A 14006-nucleotide genomic window follows, 5' to 3' on the forward strand; every position below is an offset into this window, starting at 1 on the left:
TACCCCACTTTGGATCCTTACTAACTCTGTTGTTTTCTAATTGAATTCAACCAAAATTTTAGATAATGTAACCAATGCAAGACAAAATCTATAGATTGATTTTCATCAGTTTTGTGCAAGAGGGTGAGATTTAAATGCCATCCAAAAAAACCACTCACTTTTAGAATTTACCACTTTCGACTTGATGTTCTCCAATGTCGATACAGCGCTGGAGACGCCGGGGCTAAAGCCAGGTGCTGCGGCTAGAAGCTTTTGAAGGAATTACAGGATCACCCCTGATGTCATTGCACACCTCTTCGATAATTTGATCGTTTTGATCCCTTGATCATTTGCAAGGACATCAGGAGTGCTCTTGCCTTCCTGCAGAAGCTTCAAACCTCACCACGTGGCTTTATAGCTCTGTCTCCAGCGCTGTACGACACTGGAGGGCGTCAAGTTGAAAGTGGCGAACTCTGAAAGTGAGTATTTTTTTCTGATGGCGTTTAAATCTCACCCTCTAGCACAAAACTAATGAAAATCACTCCATGAAATTTGTCATACCTCGTTTACATGATCTGAAATGTTTGGTTTAATTCAATTGGAATACAACAGAGTTTAATGATGATCAAAAGAAGATTTTTTTTCACACGTACATGCTTACAATTTTAGTTATGCCTTTAAAAATTAACACATTGTACCACATGTCGAATCAAAGATGTTTTGTTTTTGCAAAACACGCGACAAGGACATTTCGTATCAGTTAAATATCGTATGTATTGCTTACCTGCGGTTTGTGCTGGCACCATTTCTTGTATCACAACAGCCATGCTGGAATCTATCTTCTGACCATGCTGTCTGAAAACAAAATAAGATGGGAAAAATACAAATTAGTTGAATCTTGGTTGATGGAAAAAAGGTAAAACAAAATTATAATGAATCAGCTAGAAACAAGGTACTACGTGTCAAAAAAAAAACATGTCCCACTTTTGATCCTTAATAGCGCTGAAATTGAAATTAAACCAAAACTTCAGATAAAAAAACGAAGCATTTGGAGTGATTTTCCTCACTTTCAGAATTTGCCTCTTTCGACTTAACGTCCTCCAATGTCGATACAGTGCTGGAGACTGGGCTAAAGCCACTTGCTGCGGCCGGAACCTGCTGAAGGAACACAGGATCACACCTGATGTCATGGCACATCTCCTCGATCGTCCTTAATCATTTGCAATGGGTTCAGAAATGATCCTGCGTTCCCCAAGAAGCTTCAAACCTGCAGCACGCGGCTTCAGCCCATAGATATAGATCTTAAAAAACTAGATCGGACGCGCGTATGATACGCGTGTTTTGACAGGACGCTGCCATTGGTCACGTGAATAGGGTCAAACATTTAAACGCGCATTTCGATCGGCATGACGATCACTTGTACTTCATCACTGCTTGAAAACGGTGGCAATCTGTGCGGCAGCAAAGTTCAACTAAGACGGAGAAAGGGACCCTCTCAAGACGTTAACATCATGTGTGAGTAACTAAATACACAGAATTTATCTCTTGAGAGTACATTTACTCAATATAGGCTACGTTACGCAATGCCAAATGGGCATAAATCACAGGAATGGGTGTGGAGAAAAATCCCCATGTGTGATCCAAAGGATCCTCCGAATTTTGTAATAACCGCGCAAGGCCTACTTAAAATATTTTTAGTGTAATGTTTTAAAAGTTAAGATGGTACTCCTGATCCTGAACATCGAATAACAATTACTTCTGGCCTTACATCACCCTCCCCTCTCCTGCTTTTCAATAACAGTCCGACTCCGCGTTGGAACGAGGATTGGCGGTCACTTTTTGTTGTGGGATGTGGGTGATTAAAGAAAATGCACCATTCTCCTAGTTTGAACACATCAATAAAAAATATTCCAAATGGCAGCAATTGGAATCCAACAAAGCACGATCGTCTTTGCAGCGACCATTTCCCTGCAGAGTGCTTCAAGGTGGAATGGGGGGGGGGGGGGGAAACGTCTGCGTGTCGATGCCGCACCGTCAATCTTTAAAGACTACCCGACTCATTTGAAGCCTGTCAGAATTACAATGAGACTTGGGGCTAGGATAGGCTTTCGATAATTACTGTCATGTATTTAAAGGCCTATCATGTGCTTAATTTGTTTTATTTCGTAGAAAGGCTACAGTCTCGTGTATGGACTTCAGCACGAGAGAGAAAAGCTGCCAACGGCAAGGAAAGAACCGACCCAAGCCCCCGTCGAAGATATTGCTTCAGTGCATAAAACAAACATCAGCGATAGAGCATGCATACAGTCTACCACCAGAAATTGATCTACCCTCGGAAGTAGCAGGAAGGCTATATAATCTAAGCTTGAACAGGAAAACAGATGGAAACACAGTTTCCTATTCTGCAATTGGAAGTCACTTTGCCGGAGCTGGGAAAATGCGCCTTGCTCAACGAATCACAATCATAGTGAACAGATGAAGAAGTTTGCACTGCTTGACGAAAGCGTACATCTTCGTCAGAAAGAAGATTGCACTGCCGACTGTGCGTACAGTGAGGAGATAGCTGGCCACGCATGCATAACTGGGCCTCGTGTGTGGACCATAGCTAAAATTTAACAAGTTTCGCTTAGTATTTTGTTATCGTCTTATTTAATTGTTGCTCCTCAGAAATTGAAAGATTGAATAGCCCACTGTTTGCGTTCATGCATATGAGGAAGATATATTGGATTACTTGTTCTGGTTCATAAATTTATGGGAAGCAATACTCACCTGCTGGTGGTTGCATAGGCTAGACCTTCACATAAATATTCGGATGGTGACAACCAAATGTATTTTTTTCATGAGCAATGATATTCTTGACACCTTGATTAATGGATGATATGGATATGGAACTGCCATTTCATCAGATTATTTATTAGCTAACGAGTAATTTTTCATTGTATATAAATTGTTTATTACCTAAAAGTTATTTAAGTATTAGTTTGTTCAGTACTCACAACAGATGGCCAGACTTGTTTTTGTAGTCATCCATTCCTTTCAAATGTAATGTTCCTATTGAGGTTAGCAGTATTAATTGATGGCCCACTGAAAATCATCTGTCAGGTGACATGGATACTATCTGTAAATAAAGCTATTATTATTAAAGCAACGCATATTTCGAGTGCCCGTTTTTATCGTTGCTCGTTTACAAAATTATTTTCTGTTATTTCATTTTGATGTTGGTAAAATTAAAAGTTTATGTTTTGTCTGATAGGCAAGTAACGGTTGATTTTTATTGCACCTTTTAAAAAAGAGGGGAAAATCTCATGAAACAGATTGACATTTAAGTATGCTTTTGACATTTGCCTTTGTTAAAGATATAAGAACACAATGTGGCTACTTTTCGGTACAAATTAGTATTCTTGGCTGAAAATCAATTACCTTCAACACAGTCGCCAATTTGGCCCCAAATAAGACACAGAGGCAAACTCATGTGTAACTTTTCAAAGGAATATGAAATGTCACATTGTCAAAAATCGTAGTAAAAAATGTCAACCTGTTGTTAAGAACTTCAACGCATAGCTGAATTCAGGTGGGGGTGTTGGCGATATTTTTTCCGTCCAGCATTCAGCAGCTGCCCTTTGCGCGTGGCCCTATTCACGTGACTTTGCAACGCGTCCATGAAGATCCCAGAAGTTTTTTGCACAGTGAATGGCGCGTTCGAACGCGCGTCCGATCTAGTTATTTTAAGTTCTATATCTATGCTTCAGCCCAGTCTCCAGCGCTGTATCAATATTGGAAGGACGCCAAGTCGAAAGTGGCAAATTGCGAAAGTGAGTATTTTCTTTTCGGGTGACGTTGAAATCTCACAAAACTGATGAAAATCTCTACATAAAATTTGCCATGCCTTTTGTTCACGTGATTTGAAGTTTTGGGTAAATTCCATCGGAAAACAACAGAGTTAGGACATGTTGTTTTGTTAGTAGTACCTGCGATACTGAACAGCGCGAAGGGAATACTGTGAAGCCCAGCATTTTCGTGTTTCTTCAAAAACCTGAAAAAGAGAAAACGATGTTTTATCCGAAGTAACACATTACTGAAAGGGTTACTCTATAAATTCCAAAAAAGTGAAATTAGGGACTGCACGTTTAAGAGTGAAAATCACTCTCATTTTCGATTGAAATAGTCTGAAAAAAAGAACCACATCAGTCAAAGCTCGAGTGAAAACTCGATCTTTACGATTGAAGTAATTTCACTTTAAAACGTCTAGTCCCTGGTTTCCGACTGTGGGAGTGAATCTTCACTCGAATGCAGTGAATTTTCACCCTTTGGATTTAGAGAGTAACCATCAACAACCTGCAATGTTTGACCCAAACAAAGCATCTGGTCAAACTTGTTTCTTTCTTGGGGAAAATCATAACTAACATTAAGGGGGAGTCGGGTTGGCGAAGGGGTCCCCGCTGTGACCCGCGTTCGAATCCCGCCTGGGCCAACATGTGGATTGAGTTTTCAGACCCTACCGGATTCCGTGGGTTTCCCCCAGAATATCATACTGGGGTTTTCCTCCCACCTCTAAAACTGTAATTTTGTCTCATTGCCTTCTCTTTACTACGTTTGCTGGGACCATGTCAGGTCTGATAAATGAACTGAATCGGCTGCCCAGTATAAAGAATAAATAAATAAATAAATAAATAACTACTAGAGTACCTTCTCCACTGTCTGGATCCCAAGGAACGTGTCCAATTGACCAGCTGCCGACATTTGTTTGCCATCTTCCCCTGTTAGAAAGACACAAAAGGTAATTTTGACATGGGAAACGGGGAAAAAATGGGTGCAAGGGCTGGGTACCGCTCAACAGTAGCACCTTCAATTCTCATCAACCTGGTACCAGTAATTATTAAGCGAACAATCATGAACCATTATAATTACCGACTGCGGACGACCGGACAGCGAACGTCTTCTGATCCATCGAGTCGCCGAATATCTCCTTGAAAAGACGGGCTATTTCCCGCTTGTGATCCGAGGAAATATCGGTCTCGGTCAACAGAGCGGCGGTTCTGTAAACCAACAAAACAGTAACAGTATTGCGACGTTAATTTCGAGCCTTCAACGGAATTTGAATCTAATCAATTAGAGGCCATCCTAAAACGGGCTCGTAGAATCATACTGGGTGATAGGTCTGAGAATTATAAAGATGACTTGCAACATTGTAATTTGGATTCCCTATCTGATAAAAGGTTGCAGATTTGTTGTAATTTCGATAAAGGGCTCAAACCAATCCCCACAATAGCTCCCTCGTTCCTCCAACACGTTTAGAGAGTCATGAGGTGCGTTTTGGTGGTCATAACCAAGAATTGGTTCGATGGTTTCTCTTTGGTTAGGCCTAATTATTTTTGGGATTGGACATGATCAGGCGTAATTGTAGCCTAATTAAAAATGCCGAAGAAATTCACAGACAAGAAACCACCGAACCAATTCTTGGTTATGACCGCCAAAACGCACCCTTGGTAGATGTCTAAGGTCAAACAATACAATTTCGCTGTTACCTGCAAGAACTAGGCCTAACAGGTTTCAAAAAAGCCCAGTCCCCTCTTTTTTATAGACATTTTAAATAACTAGATTATCCAACTTTTCCAAGTGCACTCATAACCATTTCTTTACTACTTCAGTGTGTGTATATATAAACACGTTTATGGTTCTTACCGTTTTTGCCTTAAATGTTTTTAATATCCACTGTTTTATTTAATATATTCGCATTTTTATTTACTATAATGTTGAATGTATATTTGTTTATTGCATTACCATACTTTAATATGGCCTCAGGGCCACGATTGGTGTGAAAATAAATAAATGTTATCTAATCTAAATCTAATCTAAGTTCAACGGAAGTCAAATTTGAAGCATGTGCGTCGCAAGGGGGGGGGGGCAAGCGGGGGCGCTTTCCCCCTGGAAAAGCCCCCCCCCCCCCCCCCACAAAAGAAAAAGGAAAAAAAAAAAAGAAAAAAAAAAAGACAAAGAGGCGCGAAGTCATAGTGGTGTAAATTTAATGGTTGGGGGGGGGTGGGGGCAAAATGTCCCTGCCCCCCTCTAAAATTAATAAATCGAGAATTTGTTGAGAAATACAATACTTTTTTGGGGGGAAAAATATGTTTTGCCCCCTCTAGAAAAAATCCTGGCAACGCCCATGATTTGAAGTGTTTAAAAAAAATACTATTTCGGGGTTTTTAGGCCTTCTATTGCATCAATTAAGCTGCCGGGTCATGTCTGAATTAACCAGTTTCATAAATTAATTGGTTGCCGACGCCAGCCTTCGATTCCAAGCTCCTCAATTTATGGAAACTGAAAAATCGCCTGACGTGAAAGAGAAATATGGTGCCAAAAAAATTGACCTCTCACTTCCGAACATTCAGGCATTCATCATTGGGACCAATTGCAGTTTATTTACTGGTCTGGAACCTTTACCTTTGACGTGCTTCATCCAGGCTCCCAGAGCTCAGTGCGCATGACACAGCAGTCTGTCGCTTCACTGCGTCGTGTATGGCGGGATTACTCTGTCATGAAAGAACACATCAGCATTGGATAAAACATCCTCACCTAGCTTCTGGTTTTTCATAACTGTTTTATTTTTAGCAAGGACACACACTGAACGTTATGCAACAAAGTAAGAAACTCACACATAAACGTTTCCACAAATTTTCAAAAGCCTATATGCAACGTGAAAACATACGTACTACACGTACCTCAACGTGGCTCTGTAAGGCTGACGTCGTAATGACGAACCCTCGAGGCACTTCAAACTGTTAATTCGAAATAACAAGTCAAGACGTTTAATATCCAGAAATCACATGAGAAGAATAAGAATGTTGGTACTTTTTTATGGGAACCCCCAGATCCGCGGCGAGTGCGCAGAATCAAGCCCATAGTCAATGTTTAACGAACGAGGGCGGTGTGGCACCCCCAAAATTGGTAGGCGAGGCAGCTGCTTTAATTAATTGCCTACCTGAAACTCAGGTGGAAGGTGTCCCTGCAGTGACGTCAGTTTGGCAAGTTGGGATCCTTTTCCACCTGCTAGCATAGAGGACTGGCATGAGGGCGCCTCCAACGGCAAAAGATACGAACTGACCTCTGAATCCGGCACGATAGCTGTCAATTTCAAAATACAAATATCATATACCAATCAGCTTTTCGTCCAAGTGCAGCAGCACCACCGTCCAAAGACCGAAAACCCCAATTCATTCCTCTATAAAGAAAGGTAGCGACCTAAAACCTTGCAGACATCGACAAGAAGAACGGATATAGCCTGTTTGTATCTTCGCAAGTTTTCTTTACCGACCACTAACTGATTATTATACATTGAAATAAGCCTAAACGTGAAAATTATATCTTTCCCAATATACAGAATCCAAACGGTTGCATCCCACCGTGAAAAAAATACCTGGGTCTCTGTAGAGGCGTGGCTGTGCTTTCATTGACGGGACTGGGCAATCCTCATCCGATCTGCAGCAAGACACATAGACATTTTATATTAAGAAAAAAAACTGTACTCGTTGCCATCGAGTTTGTTCACTTTTAAGGTAACTCTTAAACAGCTTGATTTTAGTGTCTTGCTTCCTTTTGTTTTATTTAGGGGTAGGTGGGAGTGGGGTTGGGGTGGGGTAGGGGGTGGAGTCAGTGGGCGTGAAGTTGGAGGTATACACTGCCGTCGACTGTATATTCAAGATAAAAATAGCATTGGTTTGGTTTTACCAGTAACTGACTGCGCGATCAAGAGAGGTTTTCAAGGTATCATTATGGATGAGGTAGTTTTATAGCTACCGTAGACTTCATCAAACCACCAACCTTCTCGTCAGTTGGCACACGCCCCGCCCCTGCACACCGTCGACGGTAAACCGGCTCAGGCCTTCTCGTTGTCTCACACTCCAGTCGCTGCCAATATTAAAGCTCACGAAGTCCTCGATGTATACGTCTACGGCCAACTTCTTTCCGGCTGCAATGAAAAGCACAAACGTAGTCTTTCAAGTTATGATAAAAGCAGTATACGCAATGTGGTTTAGTGGTGAAACAGAACTTAGAAAAAACATTTTTTTTTTGTAAATAACAAATAAAGCCCAAACCTACTTTCAAGCTGAGCACTAAACGAGAATCCTATTGGCGGATCCTCAGCATTCTCCATCATATCAGCCAATGAGAGATCAGTTGACACAACTGGGATAACTCCACCAATCGCCCTAATCACGTAGCCAGATGTCGAACTGATAACAAAGTAAATATGAGAATTAGTCAATAATATCTGGTTACATACTGTATGCATATAGGCCTCTTTCGCACATCCCATATTCTCAATCATTTTTGTAATCATAAATTGTAAAAAGCCTTAACAACTATAAGGAAGAGAAGCATTTTGTATTTCATATACTTCACGTTTAAGGGAGACTGAGTGAATTCCACACCTTAAGGGGGATCCGCGTTTGCAGGAAGTTCCAACGTACACACACATTCCATCCTGGAACGCACAAGGATATATAATTCAAGTCAATTCAGAATCGTATTGTTTTGTACATATAATATATGTCTGGTGGATATGGACAGCAATCAGTCGAAGAGCTTACCTCCAGAACTATAGAGATGGAGATGCCTCTGTGAATATCAGAAAAATCGATGGTTCCTGTCGAAGATAAACGCAACCGATTTGTCACTGTTTGTCTTCTTTATTTAACGGTCATTATTGTTACGGCCGTTTCAGGGCTAGGCAGCCTAACTCGAAGGCTTTAACTTACTGTTGGTTTTGGGGGGTAAATAACTAAATTTATACTGTCATCTTGTATGATCATGGAATATTTTCTATTTTACTTTCCTGCCAGATTTGACAGTAAATATCCGGCTATAGTTTCAAAATTATGATAAATTTTTAGAGTTTACCTTCTTTGCTGCATTATTGTCACATATACACATGCAAAATTATGATAGCAAAACCTTGTATCCTATGATTCATATCAATGACACGTAATTCAGTTCTTTTGCAGTGACAACTTAAAAGGAGCTTCCGAACCTTTTCTCAGTGCCAATGTGAATCCGCGTGTTGTTCGGATAGTGGATGCGTGTCGATTTTATTTAGGCCTTTAAGTTGGGAAGATTTAAGCAGAGAACGACCTGACTGGTCGTTTGATTACCACGTGATCTATCTCGGACGCCTCTCATGAGCACTTCTCGTTCAGTTTGATCGTCGACTTGTACCACGCCGTGAAGCACTCCAAACTGCTGCAAGCGATGCTCCGTGGACACCCTGGTTCATAGGCGACACAAAAATAAACGCTGCCGTAAACTTAGAACCGGCTCTGCGCAGAAGTACACTCAACCAAAAAAGAAGAAAGAAAGCCCCCCCCCCCCCCCATTACAACCGATTAGCGCAGATTCCTCTAGTTAGCAATCCAGCCATACTCTTTGTTTGGCCGAAAACAGCGATAATCTGCTGCTGCTGCTGCTGCTGCTGCTGCTGCTGCTGCTGCTGCTGCTGCTGCTGCTGCTGCTGCTAGTCGGCTGCGCAGCAGCCGGTCACAATGTTTCTCCAAATGGCTCGATTTTGGGCGGCCTCACGGATCTCCTTAGGTGTAAGAGCTTCTTCTTTACTGAGTAGTCTGGCAATGTACTGTGGGTACATCAAGGAAGGTCTTCCTTTCCTACGGTTCGCATGGACAGGTTGGTAGAGGGCGTAGAGGTTGACCAGGTCGTCTTTTGGTTTTCTCAGCGCATGTCCAAGCCATCAAAGCTGCCGCTCTCAAATGGTGATGGAGAGGGTCTGTTGTCCTGTCATTTCATAGATTTCGTCATTGCTGATGTGGTCTGTCTGCCTGATCTTCAAAATGATGCAGTAACAGTTTGTAGCAAAGCTATCGATGTAAGCTTTGAGGTGTTCACTACCCACGACTCACAAGCATACATGAGAATGGCGAGGCATACATGAGGATGGCGAGGCATGAAGTTTGGAAGATGAAAGTGATAATGTGCACAAACCTATGCAATTAATGACAAGTTGTACCAAAAAAAGTTGCTCTTGTGTGCATGTGCAAGGTGAGTGTGCACCACAACTTGCACGTATACAAAACTGCAGCTGTTTTCAGTCACATTGGTCATAAATTGCATACATTCGTACTCATTATCACTGTTTTGGGCCAAATAAAGAGCATGGCTGGATAGCTAAGAAATGTTTGTACTGATTAGTTGTTATTTGAGCGAGAGGTGCTCAGTAGTTTTTGAGTTAGACAAAAAAGTATTGGAGGGGGACCCTTTTTCTTTTGATACTTTCCTCACCTATCGTCTATCTAATCAGGGTAATCCAGTCGACAAGGCGTGAATTTGGTTTTGAAACACCACTTTAAGGAAACATGCAAAAGGATATGTATGACATAAATACATCTAAAACAGCTATCTTGCTATGCTACTATGACTGTCCACCTCCTTTGTAGTTTGTAGCAGTAAAAGGGAGAAATGTCAACATTTTAGTTTTTATGCTAATGAAAATCTCCATATTCATGAGCCAAAGCGTGACGTCATTCAAGCAGAACAGTAGTGTCTCTATATAGCTTTGTGTACAAATATATATAATTATATCAAACTTTTATTCATTCTCTTGGACTTAGATCCACTTTTTACATGTCTATCGTATTAAACAGCTGGTTTGGACAATAACAGTGGCCAATATTAAAACAGGACTCGTTTATACTACGCTGCAAGGGGAGTCTTGATTATTACGTCACGATTTACTATGTTTTGTTTGCTGCCCCCAACGACGACTTTTACACAAATTGCACGTTCGGGTCGAAACAGGACCTGAAAACAGCTCTCAAAAGTACTTTTTGTACTCATTTCATGACAGACACAATAGTAGTTTTTATTTCATCACACCTTAGGCTACATATACCCGAAAAATGACGGGAATGTCTTCGAGCATTCCACAACCTCTTTAAACAAAGGACTTACTCGCAGCACTTCGTCAGAAACTCCTTCGTCCACGTTTCCTTGGCAATGCTTTCTGCTAGAAGACAAGGACTGACGTCAGTGGAGAAATTAAAGTAGGTGGTGAACGTGCTCCATCTGAAAAATAAAAGATATCAGATCAATGCAGTGGTACGCTGTGATTCAAAACAAATTGCAAACACTTTATAACGGAATGTCAGACTTATGGGCTTCGTGCACCAACAAAGAAGGCGCCCTTTTACCTAGCAACGACGTCCCATGGGCGGGACATTTAGCTGGACGTTGACGCGCACCGTTCCTTGTGTATGACCACAGACATGTCTGTGTGTGTGACGTACGTACACCAAGGGATTTGTACTTTGTACACGTAGTGGTACATGGTTCGGCCGCGCGTCGCGGCAAAATTATTGCAGTCAGGCAAGATGGCGTCGGTCGGTCACCCCCAACTGTGCTTTCTTTGCCGGTAAGGGGGGACTTGTGAACGGAGCAGATAATGTGTAGCCAGTATAGATTAGGCGGTTTGAAAGATACAGCCACCTTTCCACTATCAAATGAGACATCAAACGTCCAAATCTGATATCTTTTGACAAAGTAATGAGCAATTTCCCAAGAGAGGTCAGATTGACCATGGGACCAAGTTTTCAATTTTAGGCACTGGGACAAAGGTAGCCTTATGTTGCCTGTGTGTGGATAATTGCCAGGCCTATCAAAGAAATGTGTTTAGCGAGTAAACACAATTCTAAGCATTTTCTTGCTAAATACCATATATCCGTCCTCATGCTAAAAAATGTTACGCTTAAAATGTTTAGCATGTAAACATGTTTACAAACTGTCTGAGCGATGGCGTCACACAAGTGTGTCAATCAAGTACCAAATTCGCAACCTCGGGAGAATCAGGAGATTTATTGATCAAACAACATGTCACAATGCAGTGACTTGTGTTTGCTCTTCCCGCTCGCACTCATACCACTCCGCTAATACACGATCTCCACTTGCCTCCTGTACACAACTGCATCACCTTCAAAATTGTTCTACTAGTCTTCAAGTCACTCATGCACCTGACTCCTGGCTACATTTCTGACTGTTTGGAACGCCACGTCCCAACTCGCACTACCCGTTCATCATCTGCCATATCATTTATCCGCCCAATAACTAAAAAGCACGCTGGCGAGATGTCCTTTTCTTCCTCGGCTCCAAAGCTCTTGAATAATCTACCACAAGTTCTCAGGACAACTCCATCTCCATTTCTCTGTTCAGAAAGAACTTAAAAACTTACCTCTTCACGCATTAAGTTTCTATTTTTTTGTATGCGCTTTGTATCCTTGGGAAAAGGCGCTTTAGCAAATTCATCGTTATTATTAAGTATTTTCGTCCATATACATGCAGGTAGGCCTTTATCGGTAAAAAAAAAACACGAAAAAGGCAAGCCGCATTTCAATAACTTTCAGTGCCCTCTTGAAAAAATGGTTCACCCCAGGTGCCCCCTAGATGTTTCACCTCAGTTATGCCCCTGGCGAGATCCTTGAGCAAAGCCATTGGCAGTTAGGACGGACCGCCATATCAGTGGGTAGGAATGAGATAGCTCAGTCGGTATATAATCGGTACAGTACTCCGGAGTTGTCAAATGTTCGGATACACCTCGAGCTCATTTCTTTCTACGCGAAGATTTGAGATCACTAGGAATGGAAGTAAGTCAGTAGATGAACTTACATGAATGAGCATCTCAGATGCACTTGTGGCCTTCTGTCTTCATCATCCAACTCGTTTCTTTTGCCCATGCTGGAAAAAAAAAGGACATTTGGAAAAATTTGACACAGTTTGACATGATCTTAAACGTAATGAGTGTAAAGTGTCTATATCAGAATTTAAAAGGCGTGAGCTTAAGTTTGAGTTTTAGATACACTAGTTTCAGTTACAATCAGCATGAATAAATTGGATAATTTAATAGGCACCATAATATTTCTCGATGCATTGTCAGAGTCTGTCACCCGTCTCTTGTAGTCACGAAGGTAGAAAGTACCAACCATTTATAGTTTTGACAATGTGTTCGATTCGTAGGCCTAAATTCTCAAAATCATGAACGCTTGAGGGTCTTGAAATGAAACTGAGGCAGTTGAGGTTATATTTGCAACAACACAAATGTGAAGCTCACCTTGAAGTGCATGAGTTGTTAGGAAGTTGCCAGTTATGTATCACATGGTATACCTGAAGCACACGGGGTGACAGTCGGCTCAACCTCAGGTGCATGTGTATGTTTCATCCTAAGTTGAAACTTCACATGCATGAACTTGTTCGATTCGGGCGATTCACAATGTAGTGCGCCACCAAGAGTTTGCCGTGGAGAGCCAACTTTTTAAGTTTACGGTCGACAAAACACGACTCATTTGAATGAGTGTCAACCTGAGCTAATTTGTTATAAATTGGGCCAAAGCATTCTGCCGCCTTACAAAAAAAAAACACCATATGGATACAAGGGGAAAAAAAGGCCAATTATACTCGACACTTACGAAAATACTGACTGGAAAAACTAACAATTTCAAATGTCCCGCGCTACGAATTTGTCGACCATCTCCCACAATGCACTGGTAAAAATGAAGTCTCATTAGTAAACTCTTGGTGGCGCATTGCATTGTAAATGGCCCGAATTCACGTGCTTGACGTGAGTCACTTTTTATATTGTAGGCGTCGTTGGTTTTTTTTTTACGTACCGGCAGAGACCATTGAAGCTGATCCTCCAGATCTTTAATGGGTCAGTCACCGTGAAACTAAGCCCTGCAGCGCTGAATCCACTCCCATGAATATTGTCCACCACACAGTGTGGGTGTTGAGGGAGCACCAGATCCCCAAGGCCCGGTAGACGGAGTAGGAACCACACATCACGGCGGCCTTCCGGCCTGTTAGCCACGCAAGCGACCAGGCGCGTTGCACCCGTCTGGTCCGAACCGTTCACATAGAACGAGTTGTTACCCTAGAACCGAAACAAGTGCATGCGAGTGCACAATAAGCTCTGGCCGTCTCGCATGAAAGCCTTGCAGGAAATCTATCAAAATGATCCCTGCCAGAGCTTAAAATAC

At 41.8% G+C, this 14006-nt stretch overlaps 1 protein-coding gene across 1 annotated transcript in view; it reads right to left on the reverse strand.

Annotated features, from left to right (window-relative positions):
• Positions 1 to 14006, reverse strand: part of LOC119738053 (prodigiosin synthesizing transferase PigC-like) — a 33485-nt gene that overhangs the window by 14483 nt on the left and 4996 nt on the right. Inside the window, exons 2-17 of the mRNA XM_038212779.1 lie at positions 13641 to 13900; positions 12643 to 12711; positions 10936 to 11049; positions 9129 to 9241; positions 8568 to 8623; positions 8409 to 8461; positions 8077 to 8210; positions 7798 to 7945; positions 7394 to 7455; positions 6959 to 7101; positions 6699 to 6755; positions 6421 to 6509; positions 4888 to 5015; positions 4666 to 4736; positions 3948 to 4012; positions 764 to 834 (exon numbers count right to left, since the gene is read on the reverse strand). Coding sequence (XP_038068707.1) covers positions 764 to 834; positions 3948 to 4012; positions 4666 to 4736; positions 4888 to 5015; positions 6421 to 6509; positions 6699 to 6755; positions 6959 to 7101; positions 7394 to 7455; positions 7798 to 7945; positions 8077 to 8210; positions 8409 to 8461; positions 8568 to 8623; positions 9129 to 9241; positions 10936 to 11049; positions 12643 to 12711; positions 13641 to 13900 — 1633 coding nt within the window. The remainder of the gene's footprint in view (positions 1 to 763; positions 835 to 3947; positions 4013 to 4665; positions 4737 to 4887; positions 5016 to 6420; positions 6510 to 6698; positions 6756 to 6958; positions 7102 to 7393; positions 7456 to 7797; positions 7946 to 8076; positions 8211 to 8408; positions 8462 to 8567; positions 8624 to 9128; positions 9242 to 10935; positions 11050 to 12642; positions 12712 to 13640; positions 13901 to 14006) is intronic.

This window comes from Patiria miniata, unplaced genomic scaffold, assembly GCF_015706575.1.
Source record: "Patiria miniata isolate m_02_andy unplaced genomic scaffold, ASM1570657v1 HiC_scaffold_3, whole genome shotgun sequence".
Taxonomy (NCBI): domain Eukaryota; kingdom Metazoa; phylum Echinodermata; class Asteroidea; order Valvatida; family Asterinidae; genus Patiria; species Patiria miniata.